Source organism: Miniopterus natalensis, chromosome 9 (assembly GCF_054644295.1).
Source record: "Miniopterus natalensis isolate mMinNat1 chromosome 9, mMinNat1.hap1, whole genome shotgun sequence".
In the NCBI taxonomy this organism is placed as follows: domain Eukaryota; kingdom Metazoa; phylum Chordata; class Mammalia; order Chiroptera; family Miniopteridae; genus Miniopterus; species Miniopterus natalensis.
In genome coordinates this window covers 79751941-79772235 of record NC_142089.1, presented here as the reverse complement: position 1 = coordinate 79772235, position 20295 = coordinate 79751941, and the positions used below count along the sequence as shown (strand labels likewise).

At 46.5% G+C, this 20295-nt stretch overlaps 1 protein-coding gene across 4 annotated transcripts in view; it reads right to left on the bottom strand.

Annotated features, from left to right (window-relative positions):
• The window catches only part of DUSP22 (dual specificity phosphatase 22), a 54881-nt gene extending 34586 nt beyond the window's left edge, over positions 1–20295 (bottom strand). Inside the window, exons 1-3 of one of the 4 annotated variants that reach the window (XM_087820688.1) lie at positions 20010–20295; positions 10521–10554; positions 2831–2913 (exon numbers count right to left, since the gene is read on the bottom strand). In XM_087820688.1, the coding sequence (XP_087676814.1) occupies positions 2831–2913; positions 10521–10554; positions 20010–20030 (138 nt within the window). In that variant the 5' untranslated portion in view covers positions 20031–20295. Of the gene's footprint in view, positions 1–2830; positions 2914–10520; positions 10555–20009 lie in introns of those variants that run through there. The other 3 variants (XM_087820689.1, XM_087820690.1, XM_087820691.1) reach the window with 3 other exon arrangements.

Below are 20295 nucleotides of genomic sequence, written 5' to 3'. Positions count from 1 at the left end.
CTCATTTATCTTTTGCAAAGCATCACATTCCAGGCCTACTGTCTGACAGGCTATCCTTTGAGAATCCTAGGTAAGTCCCTGACCTCTGAGCTCTGTTTTAGAAACTACACTGAACAATACGACCCGTCCTCTCTCATAGCTTCCATCACAATAAGAACTGACCCAAAGATCCCCAAGTCCTTTGCTAACTGATGCTAAGCACCCAGTCCTTTTATTTTTTTATATTTATTTTTATTGTTAAAAGTGTTACACATGTTCCCCTTTTTCTCTCCCATTGGGACCCAGTGCTTTTTAAAAATTTTTTAAAATATTATCTTTATTGATTTCAGAGAGAGGAAAGGAGAGGGAGAGAGATAGAAACATCAATGATGAGAGTCACTGAATGAGCCCACAACCCGGGCATGTGCCCTGACCGGGAATCGAACCCCGATCACCTGGATCCTAGGTCGACGCTCAACCGCAGAGCCACGCCCGGCCGGGCGGTACCCAGTGCTTTTAAACCCAATCAGATGTTTGTTGGAAACAAACCAAAGAAGTACCCACAGTGCACTGCCCAATCCACAGACAGCTACACGAGCCCAGGACTCACATAAACTCCCTCCCTCTTCCAGCCCCACCCCAGACCAGGGCAACAAAGAGTAAGTCAGGGGTCATAAGATAAACACACGTGGTTTTAAAGCTCTTAGGAAACGGAGCAGGTCCAGCTCTCTGCTCTCCCATTCCTTCCGCCTCCACTCTTTACTAGGGCCCCTCACTTCAGCCCTGAACACAGTCTACCCTCTCACCTTCATCCCTGCCTCACTTCACTCTGGGCCAGCAGGACACGGGGCCGATGTAGAATGAAATCCACCTGTTAATTCCTTGACCCATCAGGCTGGTGAGAGCCTGGCCTCTGAAACTGGAGCTGCCATGTAAGACAGAGGCTGCCATAGACCTCAGGCAGGGGCTAAACAAAGGTCTGAGCCGCCTGGTCCCCGCGTGGTGAATCTCCTCCATTCCAACAACTCGGTGTGAGTGTGTCGGTTCAAGTAACTTTTGGTGCCTCAGTTTCCCCTAATTGTCACACCAGAGAGGCTATTTTTACATTTTTTATAAGAATGTACTCATGAATTACTTGTGAAGTTAAAAATGAATACAACCAAAGGGCAACACTATACTGTGTTATGCTATAAAACTGGTCTAAGCCTTAATAAATATGCAATCACAGGAAAGTACGTTTATCACGCTGAGGGAGTAATAGCTACAAAGACTACAAGAGGATGTCACCGAGTACGAGGTCCTGTGAAGAAAGGGACAGTTTCCTTCTTTTTCCAAGGTGTAATCTGTTCTTGTAGACTGAGATATACAGGGAATAAGAAATGCTCATTGTATGCCGACGGGAACACGGCTGTCCCCAGCTGTGAGGGCTTTAGGCAAACAGTGGTCCCCGCACGGGGCTACAATCCCCCGTTTCACTTCCCAACCCTCGTTTCCCATGTGTACAGTGAGAGGCGGGCAGATCGGGGCAGGAGCTCCTTTATTTCTCATACTTGAAGATCTTGTATCTAGCAGGGTTACAACGGGACAGATTAAGGGCCATATTCCATGGAGTACAGAGTCAGAAGGTGGGCTTGGAGGGCGGGGGTGGGAAGGACATCTATGTCATTCATGAAAATAAAGGAAACCTCAAGCCTCATGTTATGATTTAAAAGGAAATCAATCATGACCAGTTTATGTTTAACTGTTTATGTTTAACTTATTGTGGCCATAGCTTGGCTATGTTTTACATACAAACTATCTTCTACAGATGAAAAGATGGAGTGGCTATCTTCAAAGAAATCTTCACGCTCCAAAAAATGATGTGCTTTTTGTTGTGTGGTTTTCAATGAAATCTTGCTGCAACACAGATTATAGCACCTTAACAAAAACCTGTGAGCTAGAACAACAGAGGGAAGCACCAGCTTACAGATCTCAAGAAATCAGCTGAGCTCTGTTTACCGCCCATGGTTCTCTGGTTCTATAATATTTAATAAAATCACTTACTATTCCACATCCTCATTTGTTTTATAGTAACTAAAATCTGGCAGCTCTAATGGCTAAGGAAAATAGATTTACAATAAGAAATATTATCTATTCTTGTATAATATGAATTTAAGTGGAAACAGCTTGAAGTAGGATTATTTCTTTCAGAACAAATCACTCCACTCTCCAACACACCACTCTACAATAGAAAAACACAATATGTATTACAACCATACATTCACTATTTCCAAAAAAGAGGTAACTTGGGCTCTGCCAGGTCTAATGAACAGAAATGGATTTGGCTCCTGGACAACTCCAACAGTCCATTAGGGTAACGCTGAAGGCAGTTTGGGAATTAGTGGACAGGAACACACACTTGTTTACCCGAAAAACGAAAACACAGCAGCTTCTACACTGACAGTCGCTGGACCAGAGGAGCCTTGGAAAATCTCCAGTGACAACTTGTCTCCCATTGTTTTTTATTCCTAAATGGAAATGGTATATAACAGCTTACATGGAAGAAAGAAAATCAGGAAATGAGTAGCCGGATTCTTTTGGATTCTAAAACCAGAGATAATTTTGAAAGGAATGAAATGGGTTTGAAATGTCCCTAATACCCAGAGGGCAATAACCAGTGCCAGCTTATTCTTTGGCACAGAGGCAAGAAAGCCAAACCGGCAACGCAGCAGGAGAGTCAGAACACCGCACCCTCCACATTCCACAGGCGGGCGTGAAGCTAAGTCGGCTCAGCCCAGCAATGGGCAGCAATCACCGGAGCGTGGGGGCGGCATGTGGCTGGGGCCCTGCACCCTGGCACACGCCCTCTTACCTCTAACATGGGTCTGGCACTGTCATGGACGGATAGGATATGGGTCACCTTGTTCCTGCTCAACTGCTCTGCATCTCTGGCATCTGTCAGAGAAAGAGGACAGACGTGTCAATACTCCGCAAGCGACTCCTCCTGAAGTCGAGCCAGAAACCCCACAGAATGACCTACATGTTTCTTCCTTGAAACTTCATAACTGACCATGCCCAGGATAGTCTAGCTCTAGGGAATTCAGGGCTATCTCTTCCATGTGTTTCGCAGTTAACGTAGCTCCTTTCTGACAGGTACATCTTTTGATGCACAGCCGTGGTCTAAAACTTGAAAGGTACTTAGATTTATAAACAATGTAATGATTACTGCTGTTTAAAGGAAGTGAACCTATGAATCATTTTGTAGTTGGCATTTGTTAAATTGTAGACACAATAAAACACACAACACTAAAGTCATTTAAAATATATTAAAAATTGCTTCTTAATGATTAATAATTCAAGTTAAAATTAAGCATAAAAGACCCACTTACTGTGTAAGAAATAGGAACCTGCCAGAAATGACTACCCTGATGTCAAAAGCAGGGATGGGTCTGGAAATGCAAGCAAGACTATGGTTTACACAAATTCACTTTGGGCAAAAGTAAAAATGGAGCATTTTCTAAAAATGCCAAACAGAACTGCCCATAAGTTATGAGTCAGCTATTAAATTATCTGCATATGAAACTAAGGAGACACCCAGTTACATTCCTTTCCCACATGCCCACGTGCAGAGGGAAGGCTGAATAAATCTCCCCACGATGGAACCCATCTCTGATCTACAAAACAGGGTCCAGTGAGAAACACGGCGTCACGTGGCCTGTCCCGGCCTGGGCTGAGCTTTTTAAAATGATAGAGGGTAAAACAGACCAAAGGTCAACTGCTTAATTTTCATGTTTCTGGAGAACATTTAATGACATGGGAAAATGCTCAGGATATAATGTTACGCAGATGGTAAAACAGGTACAAAACAATAGATACAATTTGTAAAAATACATAAAGAGACACACACGGGGATAAAACTGCTCTAAGGAATTAGCCCCAGACGTGATCATCTTTAAGAGAGGAAATTACAAGTGTTTTCAATTTTTTTATTTTTTATACATTTTTGTGTATATTCAACATAAGTGGTTCTAAAAGTTTAACATGCTTATTAACTATCTGGGGGACTTGTTAAAAAGGCAGATTCCTGGCTGCAACTTAGGTCAAGGCCTATGACAAGGCCGAGGAATGTGCATTTATTTTATTTTCTTTTTAATCCTCACCCAAGGATATTTTTATCAGTGCTTTTCAGAGAGTGGAAGGGACAGAGAGAGGGAGGGGGGAGGGGGAGGGAGAAGGAGAGGGAGAGAGGGGGAGGGGAGGGGGAGGGAGAGAGGGGGAGGGGGAGGGGGGAGGGGGGAGGGAAGGAGAGGGGGGAGGGAGAGAGGGGGAAGGGGAGGGGGAGGGAGAGAGGGGAAGGGGAGGGGGAGGGAGAGAGGGGAAGGGGAGGGGGAGGAAGAGAGGGGAAGGGGAGGGGGAGGGAGGGGAGGAGAGGAGAGAGGAGGAGCGAGAGGAAGAGAGGGGGGAAGGGGAGGGGGGTAGAGTGGAGGAAAGAGGGGAAGGGAGAGGGGGGAGGGGGGAGGGAGAGAGGGGGAAAGGGGAGAGGGAGAGAGGGGGGAAGGGGAGAGTGGAGAGAGGAGAGGGAAAAATACCCATGTGAGAAAGACATATTGACTGGCTGCCTCCTGCATGCGCCCCAACCAGGACCAGGGATCTGGATCGAGCCTGCAACTGAGGTACACGCCCTTGGCCAGAAATCAAACCCCCCCTTTGGTGGAGGGCTGACGCTCTGACCACTGAACCACAAGGCCCAGGGCAACATCAGTGAGCTCTGAATTAGGCAGGAACTGGAATCATTTAGGATCCCACAGGCAGCCAGCCTCCACACTGTCACCAAAATGTGATTTTCCAATTACTGCCAGTGTGTATGGGAATTCACAAGTGAAACAAGAGCAGCTAGCGCTTCCAGGGTTCAGGATGAGACAGAGGGGGGGCAGGAGGCGGGAGAGACAGAGCAGCAGTGAGCTCTCCAAAGCTGGCTTGGGACACTGGAGGGCAGGAGCTTCCAGATTCCGATCCTGCCCAGGATTTAGATTCAACGGTCAATATCTGTTTAAATATATTTTATTCTTTTCTCAAAAACAGCTTTACTAGGATAATTCATATGCCATAAAATTCACCCTTTAACAGTGTACAATTCAAGGGTTTTAGCATATTCAGAGTTGTTTAACCATCACCACAATCTACCTTTAGAATATTTTCATCACCCCATAAATATGCTTTTGTAACAATGATTAAGATAAACAACACAAAGAGTGGTTTGGGAATAAGATGGCATTTGTGCACACAGAAGACCACTCTATACACAAATGAGACACTGACTGCTAGACTCCACAGAAAATGGCAGCCCCTGGTGGACCACGCTCCTGTGTCCTTATAGCACCATCCACACTGATGCGGCACTTTGGGCTACTCTTTCCATAAGCACAGGCTCCTCCCACAGATTTGAGAGTGCATAAAATGCTTCATCACAGCTACTGATGACACTGGGCTCTGCAGGACTCTGCACTGTTGATGATTTTGGGTGGCTGCCTACAACCACGGGCACCGTGGGAATGAGCTATGAATGCAGCTGTGAGATTCTGGCCATGGTTTACCAGCTTGCTGACGTGCACACGCGTGAGCCTGGAGATGTCACACTGCTCTATGAGCACAGAACCATAGCACAGGACTCAGTCCTGTGCTGCTCAACCCGGGCTCCGTCAAGCAGAAGCTGGGCATCGCCTGGAAGCACACTGGAAATGCAGGCCCACTACACACCTGCAGTGAGAACCTGCACTGGAGTAAGAGCCCTGGAAGGCTGTGCGCAAGGTACATGGGACCCCGCCCACCAGAACGTTAGCGCTGTTTCTAGGCTAGAAAACAATTCACAGCCACTTGTATCACAAATGCAACAAGTCGATATTAATGTCATCAATGGGAAGACTACAGGTTAGAATTCAAATGGAAAAAACTCTACAGGAAAATTTGCTGACCATGGTTATGGCGGGATATGAGGTTTTGGGAATTTTTCGCTCTAACATATTTACATCATGTTTGGATTTTTATTTTATTTTTTATTTTCATTTTATTGACCTGAGAGATGGGAAGGGGGAGGGGGAGAGAGGGAGAGAGAAAGAAGAAAGAAAGAAAGAAAGAAAGAAAGAAAGAAAGAAAGAAAGAAAGAAAGAAAGAAAGAAAGAAAGAAAGATCGATTTGTTGTTCCACTTATTTATGTAGTCATTAATTGCTTCTTGTATGTGCCCTGATGTGGGATCGAACCCTCAACCTTATCCAGAGGACACTCTAACCAACTGAGCTACCGGGCCAGGGCTCAGGTTTGGATTCTTGAAATTTTAAGTTTATTTTAGTTGATGAGTTCACACTTCTAACGAGGGAAAATTCAATAGAAACTGCATTAATAAGTAAAACGAGTAGATAACCCCTTACTGGTAAAAACAGCTAACCATGTTCTGTTCCTCTCTGCCAGCATCTCCCTTGGCCCCTGGACCCTTGTCGCCTGTCCCCTTTTACTCTCCAATCTCCAACACCCTCCCCTCACCCCTGACATCAAAATGACTTTGAGTTACAAATTACTATGCCTTGTAATCACTTCTAGTTATAAACTAGCTGTTATTGGGTCCAATCTTTAAGTGGATACATCTTCAACTGGTGGTGGGGGCCAGAATGGGACAGTTCCCACCTCTTCCCTTCTCTATCAAATCCTGGCTCTGACATTTATTTGTCTTGAGCTTGGGCAAAAGTTTCTGTGCTTCACTTTTCTCACCTATGACATGGGAAAATGGCGAGAGTACCACCTCAAAGGGTTGCTGGAATTACTAAATGATACACAAAGCTGAGAGCAGTGCCTGGCTGGCATGTGGTAAGTGGTATTGTTGCCATCATCATCATCATCATCATCATCACGACCAGATTCAGTTCCAAGGCTGTGGTATGGGTCTCAGTCTCCATCACAGCTGAATGTTTCCACATGCATGCTTACTTCCAAGACATCTGATTCTCAGCTCTCACTGCACCCTGCAGCTCCACACTCCACACCCAGCTCTCCCAGGCTACGCTGGTAGCGCCCACCACAGATAACACTGACAGCAGGTAATGTTCAGAAGCTCACCATCTCAGCCTCATCTGACAACCAGGAACCATAGCCATTCTCACTGAACAAAAGCTCTGGGACCTCGAATGTGTCCCCGCATACATCACCTGCACACACAGCCTGAGCCGTTTCCTACTTTTCTAGATTTCTAGACGGCTTCCTGTGTCTGCTCACAGCCACTTTTGAACTTGCCAAGCTGTGAAGCAGCAGCTAACCCCACCCTCTTGGCCTAGGGAGTAGTTGACCTTTGAGTTTCCACTCCCTGCCTTTGCTCCTTGTGTCTGGGCAGACCCAGCTGTCACTTACAGGCTTCTCAAATGAGAGGCTCTCCTCAAAGATAGGAATCCAGAAGTCAGGTTTGTCTGTGGGTTTTCTCTAGGTGGAAAAATCCCCAGGTGTGGGAAGACTGTCTGTGATTCACTGCAAAGTTAAAGTGTAGAGGATTTCTGATGACGGGATAGAGGAGATCTAGGCCTGAGGCGCAGTGCAGTGAAAAATAAAGGTCTCTCAGAGAGTAAAAGAATTCCATTAATTTTTCTGTATACATTTCTATACTGGTGGTTGTGTTACAGTAGGCATGCATTATTTGTAATTTAAAAAGAGAAGAAATGACTAAATGAGACATCATTTAGCCAAAGCACAGATGGCAATTGGACTCACTGTCCAGGAGAAGCCATGGTCCTCTCACCTCGGGTTGTATACCTGCTGTCTAACGCTTATCTGCACCTACTGCACCCCTGGCACCCAGTGGGTGCTTTATGAGCCCACAGGAGGTGCAGGTCCAGTTTCACAGATGGGGAGGGTGAGCAGGGTCGGATCCTGGCTGAACTGCCGCATTCCAGGCATGAAGCGGGTGCTCTGGCTGCACCGTCTGGCACAGGCCTCACTGGCCCCAGGGTGGAGGTGCTCATCCCCTCACGCATAGGCTGCTTAAAGTGTAGAGGGCAAACATCTGGTTTGTGGGCTGTGCGGTGGATGAATTTCAAGACAAGGCCCCCCATAGCTTCTCTCCACTCTGCAGGACCTGCTCCCTGTGATTGAACCAATGAGGCCCAGGACCCGTGTCCATGTCAGACTCAGCACAGTGCCCTGCACACTGGGCACTTGCAACAAGTTTGTGGAACAGAGGAATTAATTCACAGGCAACTATATGGACACAACACCCTCTCCCAGCTTCTTATGTAGATAAGTCTGACATTTGATGATTGTTTAAGAAATGCTTGGTGGCCTGGCCAGGCGTGGCTCAGCGGTTGAGCATCGACCTAGGATCCAGATGATCGGGGTTCGATTCCCGGTCAGGGCACATGCCCAGGTTGTGGGCTCGATCAATGACTCTCTCACCATTGATGTTTCTGTCTCTCTCTCTCCCTCTCCTTTCCTCTCTCTGAAATCAATACAGATATATTAAAAAAAAAAAAAAAAAAGAAATGCTTGGTGAATTAATATGTGAATAAAACACAACGACATACTAATGTAAGAATAACTAGAGGCAAAGACAAAACATCACCACCTGAGCAAAGACAGGTATGGGTTGCTGCAGGACTCTAACGGGCGAAGCCTACGAAGCAAGCATCCTGGGGTTGTGAAGGATTCCTGTCACTGAACATTTAGAAAATAGGTACAGATTTTAGTACAAGAAGAGTTAAGTATTTCCTTAAGCTGTGCATAATGCCACTCTATAAGAAAGTAACCTATGTATAAGGATAGAACTCTCACAAATTGTTGGCAGAAGTATTTCATTTGGTTGGTATTTATTACAACTTTTAAGTTTAAAGTTGTAAAACTTCACCTAGTAATTCTACTTCTAAGAATTTATCCTAAACTCTGTTTCAAACATGCAGACATTTCCTTCTCCCCATGAAAATGGTTAATATTACCTCACTAAATAAATTGCTAAAGATATTGCTCCTGAATGTGTTCCAGCTGCACGGGGCACCTACCGCACTGCACTCGGGGCTTTTTCAGAACTACAAAGCTCACTGACTTAGGAACCCCAGCACTATTTTTAACGCTTTTAGTAGCAATTAGCAAGCAGCCAGCTGTCAGCTACCTGTGCTTAATTCTCTTTGAGGGGACTAGCAGCGCTGGAGCCTTCTGGGGAAAGGGAAGCAAACATTATGAAGAGAAATCACACAGCTTGTTTCTACAATCAACTTGATTCTGAACTCACAAATTTAGGCAACAACCAGAAATTGACAGCAGTGTGTTCTCGCCAGCTCGAGGGCGGAGTTTCAGATGCCTATGAGGAAGGTTGGCTCTCACAGCCCTACAAGGCTGCTTGTTTCTGCAGGTTTCCTCCATGCTTTCCCTCCTATTGAGTACACTGTCTCCACGCTCAGGAGCCAGCCTTTTCATTAAACTCAGAGCGTCCACAGCATGGGCAGCCTGCCCTCCTTGGAAGTCAAAAGCCTGTTTGCCACCATGTACGTGGCTCCTTCGGTTTCTACTCACCTCTATGACCACAGAGCATTTTGAGACAGATAAGCTAAAAATAAAAAGTCAACAGCTGACAGCAAATCAATAAATACATACTGAATAAGCCTCAGAGAAATGCGTAAAAAGAAAAGTCAACACAAGATGAGAAGAATCTGCTAAAGATAAAACTGTCTCTTATTTTTCCCAGGTGATTAAAAAAAAGGTTCTAAAAATTTATTAATAATAACTACAAAAAAAGTGATAAAAGATTATAAATAAATTGCATGGCTGCTACATGTATCTTTCAGCCATCTTCTTTAGATCACGTTCCCACGTGTGCAGGATTAAAATGAAGGTCAGAGATCGAACTGGAACCTGCAAGCTCCGTACCACTCAGTCAGCACTGGCCAAGGGGTCGAGCATAAGAACCAGGGTCCAGTCCAGCAAGGGCCTGGCACAAGTGGTGGTCACGTCCAGCCCAGACTTTGAATAAACCGAGTTTACAGCTTGGCTCAATCGTGTGTGAGAAGGCTAACACTGACCTTTTAAAAAGTAAACTTACCTTTGGGTGGAAGCAACCCAAATGCCCATCAACAGATAAGTGGATAAATAAAATGTATCATATACACATACAATGGAATACGACTCAGCCTTACAAAGGAAGGAAATTCAGACACATGCTACTGCATGGATGCACCTTGAGGGCACTGTGCTGAGTGAAACCAGCCAGACACAAAAGGACAAACACTGCATGATTCTGCTTATATGAGGCTCCTAAAGGAGTCAGTCATAGACATGGAGAGTAGAATGGTGGTTTCCAGGGGCTGGAGTGGCAGTGTTTAATGGGCACTGTCATGTAGTAAATGGGTGTTGGAAGTACTAACTTCCAGTTGGGGAAATGAAAAGGTTCTGTGGATGGATGGTGGTGATGCTTACACAGCAATGCGAATGTAGTTAATGCCCTGAACTGTACACTTACAAATGGTTAAAATGGCATATTTCATATTATACATATTTTACCACAATAATACAAAAAGAAAAGAAAGAGAGAACTCACCTTTGAAGTTGCCAATATACAGGCCAGGCAGGATCTAGGGGAGACACAGACCAGAGGTGAGTGTTTCAGACCTGAAACTGACAGTGCTTTGCACATAGAGGCTGGGCCCTCACCAGAATAGCTGGAGCACAGCTCAGGCTTGTCTCCTGCCACATCCACTCCCAGCACCTCCCTAGATGGACAGCACGCACAAGCGGGCATCCTATCTCCGGGCACTGGCCTGCCCAAGTAACCTACAGATGATGGCATGCTGGTGCCCACTGACTCATGGAACTTTAAATACTCAGAAATCTAGGCATATACATTCTTTTTTACAGGCAAAAGGAAAGAAACCATTATTTGTACAGTTGATCCTGGAAAATATATGGAGTTTGTATGATGCTGTCTTTTAAATGCCGTCTTTTAAAGGTTAAAGACCAAGATCCCCCACAACTCCTCCTTTTCTCACTACACCCTGTACATGCCCTGCACCTCCCTACGCACCTGCACATTCCAGGCTTCTCTCACAGCTTCCCAAACCCGCCCTCTACTGTCTGAGGCCTTTGTGCAAACTGTTGCCGCTGTTAGGCAGCTCTGACTCCTGCCCAGAGGTCTGTCCTGCTTCAGTGCCTGTGCTACCCTTATAGTGATGCTGTAACGGGGGCACCACGAGGTGAAGGTCTGTGCCCACTGCTGGGCAGGAAAACTCTCTGGGCAGCAAACAGTCTGTCACTCACAGCTAAATACCCAGCTCTGACCCAGGGCTTGTGCCATGAGTATCACTGAATAAAGAATTGCTAAATGAATAAATGGACTGTCTAAGTGGGCAAGTTAATTAAGAACATACATTTTCTCCTAAAAGTCTACTTCCCCTAAGACAGTGGTTTTCAAACCAAACTATCCATCAGAATCACCAGAGTCTGTTAAAAATTCAAATTTTTGGACAATCTCCCAGCCCCAGCTCCCATATAAAATGATTCAGTAGATCTGAGAACTGGGGATTGTATTTTTCACAAGCACCCCCCACTTTACAAAATATGAAACTAGAAACTAATTTGTCTTGCCAAATTAGAAACTCTGAAGTCCAATTAGGGACACAGCTTTGGAAGTTACCAACGTGATAGATTTCTCAGTGCACACAGCACACGAGCCTTGATGAAACTTCCCTGCAGACCCCCATGGCCCAGGCGACACCTTCATGTCAGCTCCGCCACCTGCAACCCTCTCTGCTCCACCGTCCCCATTCCTTGTGCACTCCTACCAAGATATCTGAAAGCACCATGCAGTGAGGCTCTCAGAGCGTGCATTTCATCAGGTGTCTTTGTCTTGCTAAAAACTGCTGGCACTGGTACAAACCATTGCAGGGCCCTGACGTACTCTACCCAAAACAGCCACATTTGGGTTCTGTTTTTGAGACCACAGACCCTGATGAAGGCCTTTCAATCCAGAAAAAATACACAAATGCAAATAAGCATCACAGACCACCAGGCAAGTCTGAGACTAGCAAAGTCCTACCCACTCTGAAAGCAGCAGCCCCATGGGCACTCCAAGGACCAGCTGGAGGTCACTGACAGGGGACTCCTCCCTCCTTTGGAGTCCACTTATGCCTCATTGAGCACTTCCTTCAACTCCTCAATAGCCTTCTTCGCCCCAATTTATTTGCTTCTTGTGGAACTTGAGTGCAGTTCCTGTGCTCAGCTTCTTCCGCCCTCCCCTCTGATTTACTGCCACAACTTCCTGGATATCTCCCTACCTTTGGAATTGACAGTTTCAAAGATTCCTCAACAAGGCCTCCAAGGTGCAAAGTTGATCATGTGATATTTCAGATTAAAATCTTAGGGCTCGAAGTAGTTATCAAGATGTCGCCTAAACTCGACACCTCAGCAGATGAGACCAAGGACTGAGGTTGCTATGTCTACAGCCTCTGCCCTATGCCTAGCACCTTCCCCAATCTTCCTCAAGGACACAGAGACACTGGCAGGCCCCCCACCCCAGCATCCAGGTTTTATGGGAAACTGCCCAATTTTCAAATACTGTCAACTACATTAAGAAAAACCACCTTAGCCCAGCCAGGCGTGGCCCAGCAGTTGAGCGTCGACCTGGGATCCAGGCGATCGGGGTTCGATTCCTGGTCAGGGCACATGCCTGGGTTGCAGGCTCGATCAATGACTCCCATCATTGATGTTTCTATCTCTCTCTCTCCCTCTCCTTTCCTCTCTATGAAATCAATAAAGATATATTTAAAAAAAGAAAAAAAGAAAGAAAACCCACCTTACATGCTGTGTCAGATAAGTAAAACGTGCAGGCTGGCTATGGCCCACGACAGTCTAATTTACTTGCTGCCTGCATATGTGTGAATATGTCTTCTCTAAACTCAAATGGTTTTCCTTGATTGTAGGTACTCAAGTAAATGTTTTTTCAATGAACAAATAAACAATGTGGGGTGAGAGGAGGGGAGCAGGGGAAGGAGAGATATGAAGACAACAGTGAATGAGGCCACGGGCATCAAACTTGCCCTTTTCCGCCCTGGCGGGCTTCCCTGTGCAGTCAGTGAGCCAGGCTGGGCTGGGCCGGGCTGGGGGAAAGCAGCACCCTGAGGGATGCCCGGGCAGAGAGCTGGCAAAGGCAGGGGTCTGAACTTACTAAAATCAAGGAGCCAACTTACGAAAAGTCATTTAAGATGCACATTCTGCATGCAGTTAAAATATTTTAAAGTAATATAAGGAGTGGACAGAGCTGTGTCAGTGAACTTTTAACTCCATTTTCCAGACCAGAAGAGTAAGCTAGAGTTTCAAGGGCTAGAAATAAAAAGCAAATTGCTCAATCTCAGTTTCTGTAGTTTCTGCCACATAAAATTACAAAACAAGGTCAAGGAAGGCTAGAGGACTGACCATAGGCAGGGAGAAAAATCACATTTTTATTTTCAAAGAGAATAAAAAGCCCATGAATATTTAAATTTCTATACCAATCAGCTTTGTAATTCAAACTTAAAACTCAAAAAATTTTACTCCTACTTCCCCAATATTATTATTGCTAGCAATCTCTAAGTACAGAAAAGGAGAAAATGAAATGAAACAATTTTCTAGCAGAGAGCTGCTCACAGAGGAGCCCAGGAAGAGGAACACACTGCCCAGTGAGTTCACACCTGGTAGGAAGTAGGGACAGACAGGGAAAAAAGTCTGTAAATGCAACTTGGGATGCTTTATGACGCTAGAGGAACAAGTTCAGAACTGGTCCTAATCACCTTCGGGCCTTAGAAGCAACGGTCCCTTCCCTCTGCAAAGGGTGTTCTTCCCCCGTCACTCACACAGGTGGTTCCTTGTCACTTAGGTCTCCCATGAGATGACAGCTCCTAAGGAGGGCTTTCCTGACCACTGAAATCCCTAACACTCTCTATCACATCACCCTGCTTTATTTTCTGCGTCGCATTTGTCAGTACCTAAAATTATTTTATTTGCTTACTTTTTTGACTGACCTTGAAGCAGGGGACATATCTGTCTTGTGCCCTACTGTGTCCCAAAAGCCTGCCACCGAATCTGGCACACAAAGAGATAATCAATGAAGGAAGATGCTCTCTGGCAATGCTGGTCAAAAAATATTCTTGTTTTCTGTTAAAAGACTGTCTGGAGGTAGATGATGGAGGTAGATTCCTTCTGTAGTAATACTGAGACCATGCTACACATGTTCCATGGCTGATGGCTCATCTTAGTCAGTATTGTTCACATCCACACTTTACTAACACTTAGGTCACACAGAAATGCATAAAATGAGACCCTTAGCCACAATAAAAGATCTTAAGCACAAAAGAATACTGTTTCTAAGGCAGGATATATTCTGAGTTTACTTTTTAAACATTTCTCTTAGATTTCACAATGCCATGGAATCTAAGAATACCACCCAAACAGATGTAAGGGAGAAGATTCCTGATTAAGCAGCAGTACAAGGTAATGGGGGTGAGAAGACTTATAATTCTCCCTAGATCAGAAAGGACTTTCTGAATTTTGAAGCCAGTGGTGAGGGGGAGAACCCTGGGGGATTCCTGAGGGGTTAAATGTCATAGACTTTCTTTTTTTTTAAAATATATCTTTATTGATTTTAGAGAGAGGAAAGGAGAGGGGGAAAGAGAGAGAGAGAAACATCAATGATGAGAGAGTCATTGATCGGCTGGCTCCTGCACGCCCCCAACTGGGGATCGAGCCCACAACCCGGGCATGTGCCCTGACCAGGAATCAAACCCCGATCGCTTGGATCCTAGGTCGACGCTCAACCGCTGAATCACGCCCAGCTGGGCTCATAGACTTTCTCAATGCCACTCAGCTATGGACTTAATCAGTTTGTACTTATAAAAGGAAGAATCTGAGAATACTGTTGTGTGCAGTTATATGTCTTAAGCATTTGTTCCTTCAACATGAAATAAAACTACCATGTTGAAAAGAGAAAATGTCCAAGGGGTGGTGGAAAGAGGACAGAAAGACCACTATCATGGCATCACCTGTCCATCAGCCCCACATTCGCCTCCCACAGAGGGAGTGCCCTGTAACCTGCCTAGGACCAACCTGGGTGGCAGGATCTTCTTGTCCTTCACATTTATTTCCCACTACAGGGTCTAGTATAGTTTCTCGACAATAGCAGGTGTGCAACAACTTAATTTGATGAGTGGGTAAATGGACAAACAAATGAATTATGAAGTTAGCCAAGTCAGGTGGGAATGGCAGCATCTAACAGCACAGAGATGTCTGACCTTCCCATAGCTCCTTCCCATACTAAACAGTGCTGTCAACCTCTTAGGCCCTCTTCTGCCTTCTTAGAATAATTCAGTTCCAGATCACACAGGCCTCAGGAGATTCTGGGTGAAAAACCCTAAGCCAGTGGTTCTCAATGGGGGATGATTTTGCCCTCCAGGGGACATCTAGCAGTAATACCTGGACATATTTTTGGTTGTCACATGGAGGGAGGGGGCTACTGGCATCTAATGGGTGGAAGCCTGGGATACTGCTAAACCTCCTACAATGCACAGAACAGTTCCCCACGACAAAAAATTATGCAGCACAAACTCTCAACACTGCAGGGGCTGAGAAACCCGGGTCTACCCCTTGGGGGGGGGGTTGCTCTTTTCCCCTTGAACTCTACTCCTTTTGCAAAGATATTCCCTTATCTTCCTACGGAGAAAAGAGCCATCCTACAGCAGGTATCAGCCATACCCCAAGGCAGATGCCATCACACTGTAACTACTGATGCGCCAAATCCAAGTGCAGATTTGCAATTTACAGTTTGCAACAATAACTTCTAATAAATTCTCATTTGCTTCTCTTAAGAATCTGAGCAGAAACTGGGGGAAGTAACATTAAACTCACTTTAGAGCAGGTAAGGAGACTAGATGAGCTACCCACCACCCCTATGAGTCGAGGGAGATAAAGAAACTGAAGCTCAGAAACATTAAGAGACTTGTTCAAGACCACAGCATGAAGCAGCAGAGTGGGAGACGCTCCAAGTCAGGCTTTCTGATACCCAGTCCCTTTTTCTTTTACAATAGTGGCCTTATCATCAAAAAGTGACTTACTAATTGAAGTGCTTGACTCCCGCTACCGTAAGCAAGCTTCCCATGAAATACTGGGACAGCACCTTTTTCCATCAGGAAGGATGCTTTCAGAGTACATGGAAGCGAGGAGGAAGGAAGGGGCCAGCAGACTGGGCAGCTGGGTGCTGGATGAATTGAGCCAACCCTGTAGTCAGTGGGGGAAAAGACACCAGAGCCAGAAGGTCCTCAGATCCTACCCTAGAATGGTAACACTTCAGCCCACTTTTAGGTCACTAGTTCAGGTTGATCAAGATAAAAACATGAACATGGAGAAGCACCTGGGGCCTATTTCTCTGACATAACACATGAGGGAATGGTAGTGCTACTTCAGACAAATAAGATGACAATGAGGAAAGTCATTTTCTTTATAGGTCTTCCCCAAAAGATTTGGGGGTTTAGACACTTGAGAGAACTCTGAGTCAATTAGGAGTCTGTAAAGGCTCCACAGCAACATGACATTTGCATGCAATAGCCTGTTTAGTTTAACCCTAATCCTCACAGACATTTATTGGACTGATCCCTTTAGCAGCACAGAGAGCCACTTTGTGTTACCCCTGTGAAACCAATCATCTGCTTAGAGTCCAGGCTCTGCCACTCACCATGTGGGTAACTTTGGGCCAGTCACTTAATCTCTGTGTACTTCATCTGTAAAATAGGAATACAAATAACAGTACCTACTTTACAGGATTGTGGTGAGGATCAGGGGAATTCTATGTGGTAAAATCTCAAGACACGGCCTGGCACACAATAAGTTCATTATTAGTGATTATAATTTTGGCCAGTTCAGAGAATCTATTTGGGAATTGAACAAAAGGCAATGAAATGATAGTTTTAGTTGCCTGCCTTTCTCTCCTCTGCTTTATCAATGTCAAACATGAAGAAAGAGAGGAGGTGGCTTTCCTATTTTGCAATTCATTTGGAATTCTGGGAGCTTTCTCAAATTATTTTTCAGAATTCTGGTGGCCTAGCTCAAAGGAAAGACTTCTAGTGACCTTCAAAATCAGTGGGAACTGGTTCCAAACCCAGTTCTGCTGTTTCCTAGTGCTACGCAGGACCTTAGTCATACCACTTCATCTCTTCAAGTCTCCATCTCCCATCTGTATCAAAAGGATATGACAGGCTGACCTCCCAGGACTGCAGTGAGGCTTAGATTTTACAAACTGCAGGCACATGATATGAAGCTCAAGAAATGATAGATCACAACTGCTGTGTTCTTTCTGTATTTTCTCAGCATCTTCAACTGGCCAGAACACAGAAGCCTCTCTTCCTTATACTCTGTGTAACATGCTGTGTATACTGAACTGAGATGGGCATGACACTCTCCCACAGAGACTGGAACACATACATGCATAAGATCCTCCCTGAGGGCATGGAAAAGAAAGAAAAACTGCTACACTCAGAACAGTCACAATGGAATCTGCACTGTTTAGTTCATAAGTTTTCTTTGGTCAAGGATGACCAACTTTATTGAGACTGGAAAGAAATCTTGTCCCAGTAACTTTAGGACACACACACTATAAATGATGTTTCCAGTTCTAAGGGCATTGTACGTTCCTTATCAATGTCCTTAGAAAAGCATTTCTTTGGTTAGCACCTTTTAATAATTCCACTGATCCTGGAAATCAACCATTTGTTTTTTACAGATAGGGAAAATACGAAGCCTAGTTCCAAGTCACACAGTAAGAAATAAACAAATTCTAGCTAAGGCTTTTAATTTCTGGCTTCTAGCAACCTACTTTCCACTAGCTAACCTTGTAACTTTGAGCAATTCATTCTGATCTAAGCTTAAACATCTCTACCCCAGCAGGATCCTTGGCCTGGCTTGAACGACACTTCAAGCTTTCTCTCATCACATCCTATCTGGAGCCTGTATTCCTCCCTAACCTCCCTCCTCCGCCACACACACACACACACACACACACACACACCCATGTTGTGTAATACAGTAGCCATTAGCCACAGTGGCTGAGTACCTACAATGTGGCTAATCCCAAATGAGATGTGATTTAAGTATAAAATATATACCAGACTTTAAGACTTAGTACAAAAAATTGTAAACCATTCTATGAATAACTTTACATATTAAATACATGCTGAAATGATAATATTCTGAATGTATTTCAGTTAAATAAAATATATTACTAAAATTAACTTGACCTGTTTAATTTTTTAATGTGGCTACTAAAAAAAATTAAATATTTGGCTCACATATTTCTATTGGGCAATCACTGGTCTATAATGAAGGTTCTGTGAAGGACCTTGGTCTATGTCATTACCTTTATACTTTCACCCACCCCCTCAACTAGCACAGCACCTGACTACAATAGCAAGTCACAGTAAATATTTGTTGAATTAAGGACGTCTCTAAATCTGCCTGTACATGTTTCTCCCTCTCTGCCTTGGATGGTTAGGATGATAACATCATCAAGAAATTCATTACTTTCTTTGAAAGGTAAAATTATAGTATGAATATGGTTGCTTTTGCTGAAAAGCCTGAAATTAATTTTGAACCCTTGGGCAATCATTTGTATTTTGAAATATGGGCTTTGAATTATAATATAAATGTAATAAATTAAATGCTGAAAGAGCTGGAGAGTCAACAATTTAAGTGGATAAAACTGTCAACAGAACCAAAGGAAAGCTGAGGTATGATCACAATCACTGGGAAAGCAGGCAGGGCCCACAAACTTGTGAAAGCGGCTCCACTGTCCTGTGTTAATTTAAGAAGCAGCAGAAGACTCGTGGTGCTGATGGATTCCAGTACTAATGGGGACATAACAATGCAAGTGTTTATCCAATGGCAAGTAGTCTGTTTCCAAGCTTGATCACTGCCCTGCCACCCACTCCCTCCAACAAAACACCCCCCACACAACGAACAAAATCCCTCGGATATGCAGGCTCAAAACACACAACAGTTCTTTCATCAACTGGATCTGCCGGACACGAGAAGCAATGTGGGCAGGTGGAAAGAGTGAGGCAGGTACACGGCGCTACCTCTGCTGCGCTTTTCCTTCCCCACCTGTCGCCTAACACTCCCTGCCCCACCCTGACACTCAGGCTAAAGGAACCGAGTCAATGCTGGCCCCGGTGCTGAAACAAGTAAAAAAAATTAAGCCCCATTATGACACCCACGAACGTGAGTGAGCTGAGCGCACGCGGGGAAGCGGCGAGCGCAGCTCCCTGGACAGAGGCAGGAGCCCAGGTGCTAGTCTCTGACCCGGGCCGCTTCGGGGGCCTGTGGACTTGTCTTCGTCGTGCGCTTTAAGAAAGTTTTGCCAGATCACAAACGGTACCAGATCGCCAACCCTTCAACGTGCGGCTGGCACGGCACGCATCCCAGGCAGCTCCAGCTGCACGAGCTGGAGCAGGGACCGTGCGGGGCAGGGCCGGCGCCCGACGGGCGCACGGCCGGGAGGCGGGGGTCGGGGCGCGGGCTCCCCGGAGGCGCAGCCGCGCACTGGCTGCAGAGGCCGCGGGCCCGTCGGCTGACCCGCCCGCCGCGGCCGTGCGGACACCGGGGCTCGCCCGTCAGGCTCCGTCCACGGGGGAGGCGAGCCTGCGCGCGGGGGGAAACCTGGGGCGAGGCGCTGACGGCCGAGGAGACGCGGTCCCCTCGTCTACTGATGACACCGCGTGACGCCCCGGAGCCGGCGGGCGCGAGGGGGGCGGGGAAGAAACCGCAGCCCGAGCTCGGCGCGTCTGCAGAGCGACGGCCGCCGCCGCGCAGGCGGGTCGCCCCCGGGGGGCGGGGGCCGGGGGGCCGGGGGGCCGGGGCTGCCGCCGGAAGCGGCGGGCGGGGGCGCCCCAACTCAGCCCCCAGCGCCGCGCCGCCCCGGCCCCCGCCCGCCCGGGGAGGCGCGTGGGAGCGAGGCCCAGCGCGCGCCGGAGGGGAGGCCCGCGAGCGGGGGGAACGGCGCCGCCGAGACAGTTACCTTGTTCATCCCATTCCCCATGGCGGCCGAACGCGGCTCCGGCGCCCGCTCCTGCTCCCGGGCTCTGAGGGCGCAGGCTCCCCAGTGGCGGGCGGCGGAGGCCGCGGAGCAGGTGGGGCGGAGCGAGGAGGCGCTGGCGCTGGGGAGGAATTTCGGGCTCAGAGTATAAACAACCACCAGAGAATCTGGGCCGTCCGGCGGCGGGGCCGGCTCCCGGTCCCGCCTGGGCCCTGGGGCTTCCCGCTCGTCCGCCCCGACTCCCGGGCGGCTCGGCTCGCCCGTGCGC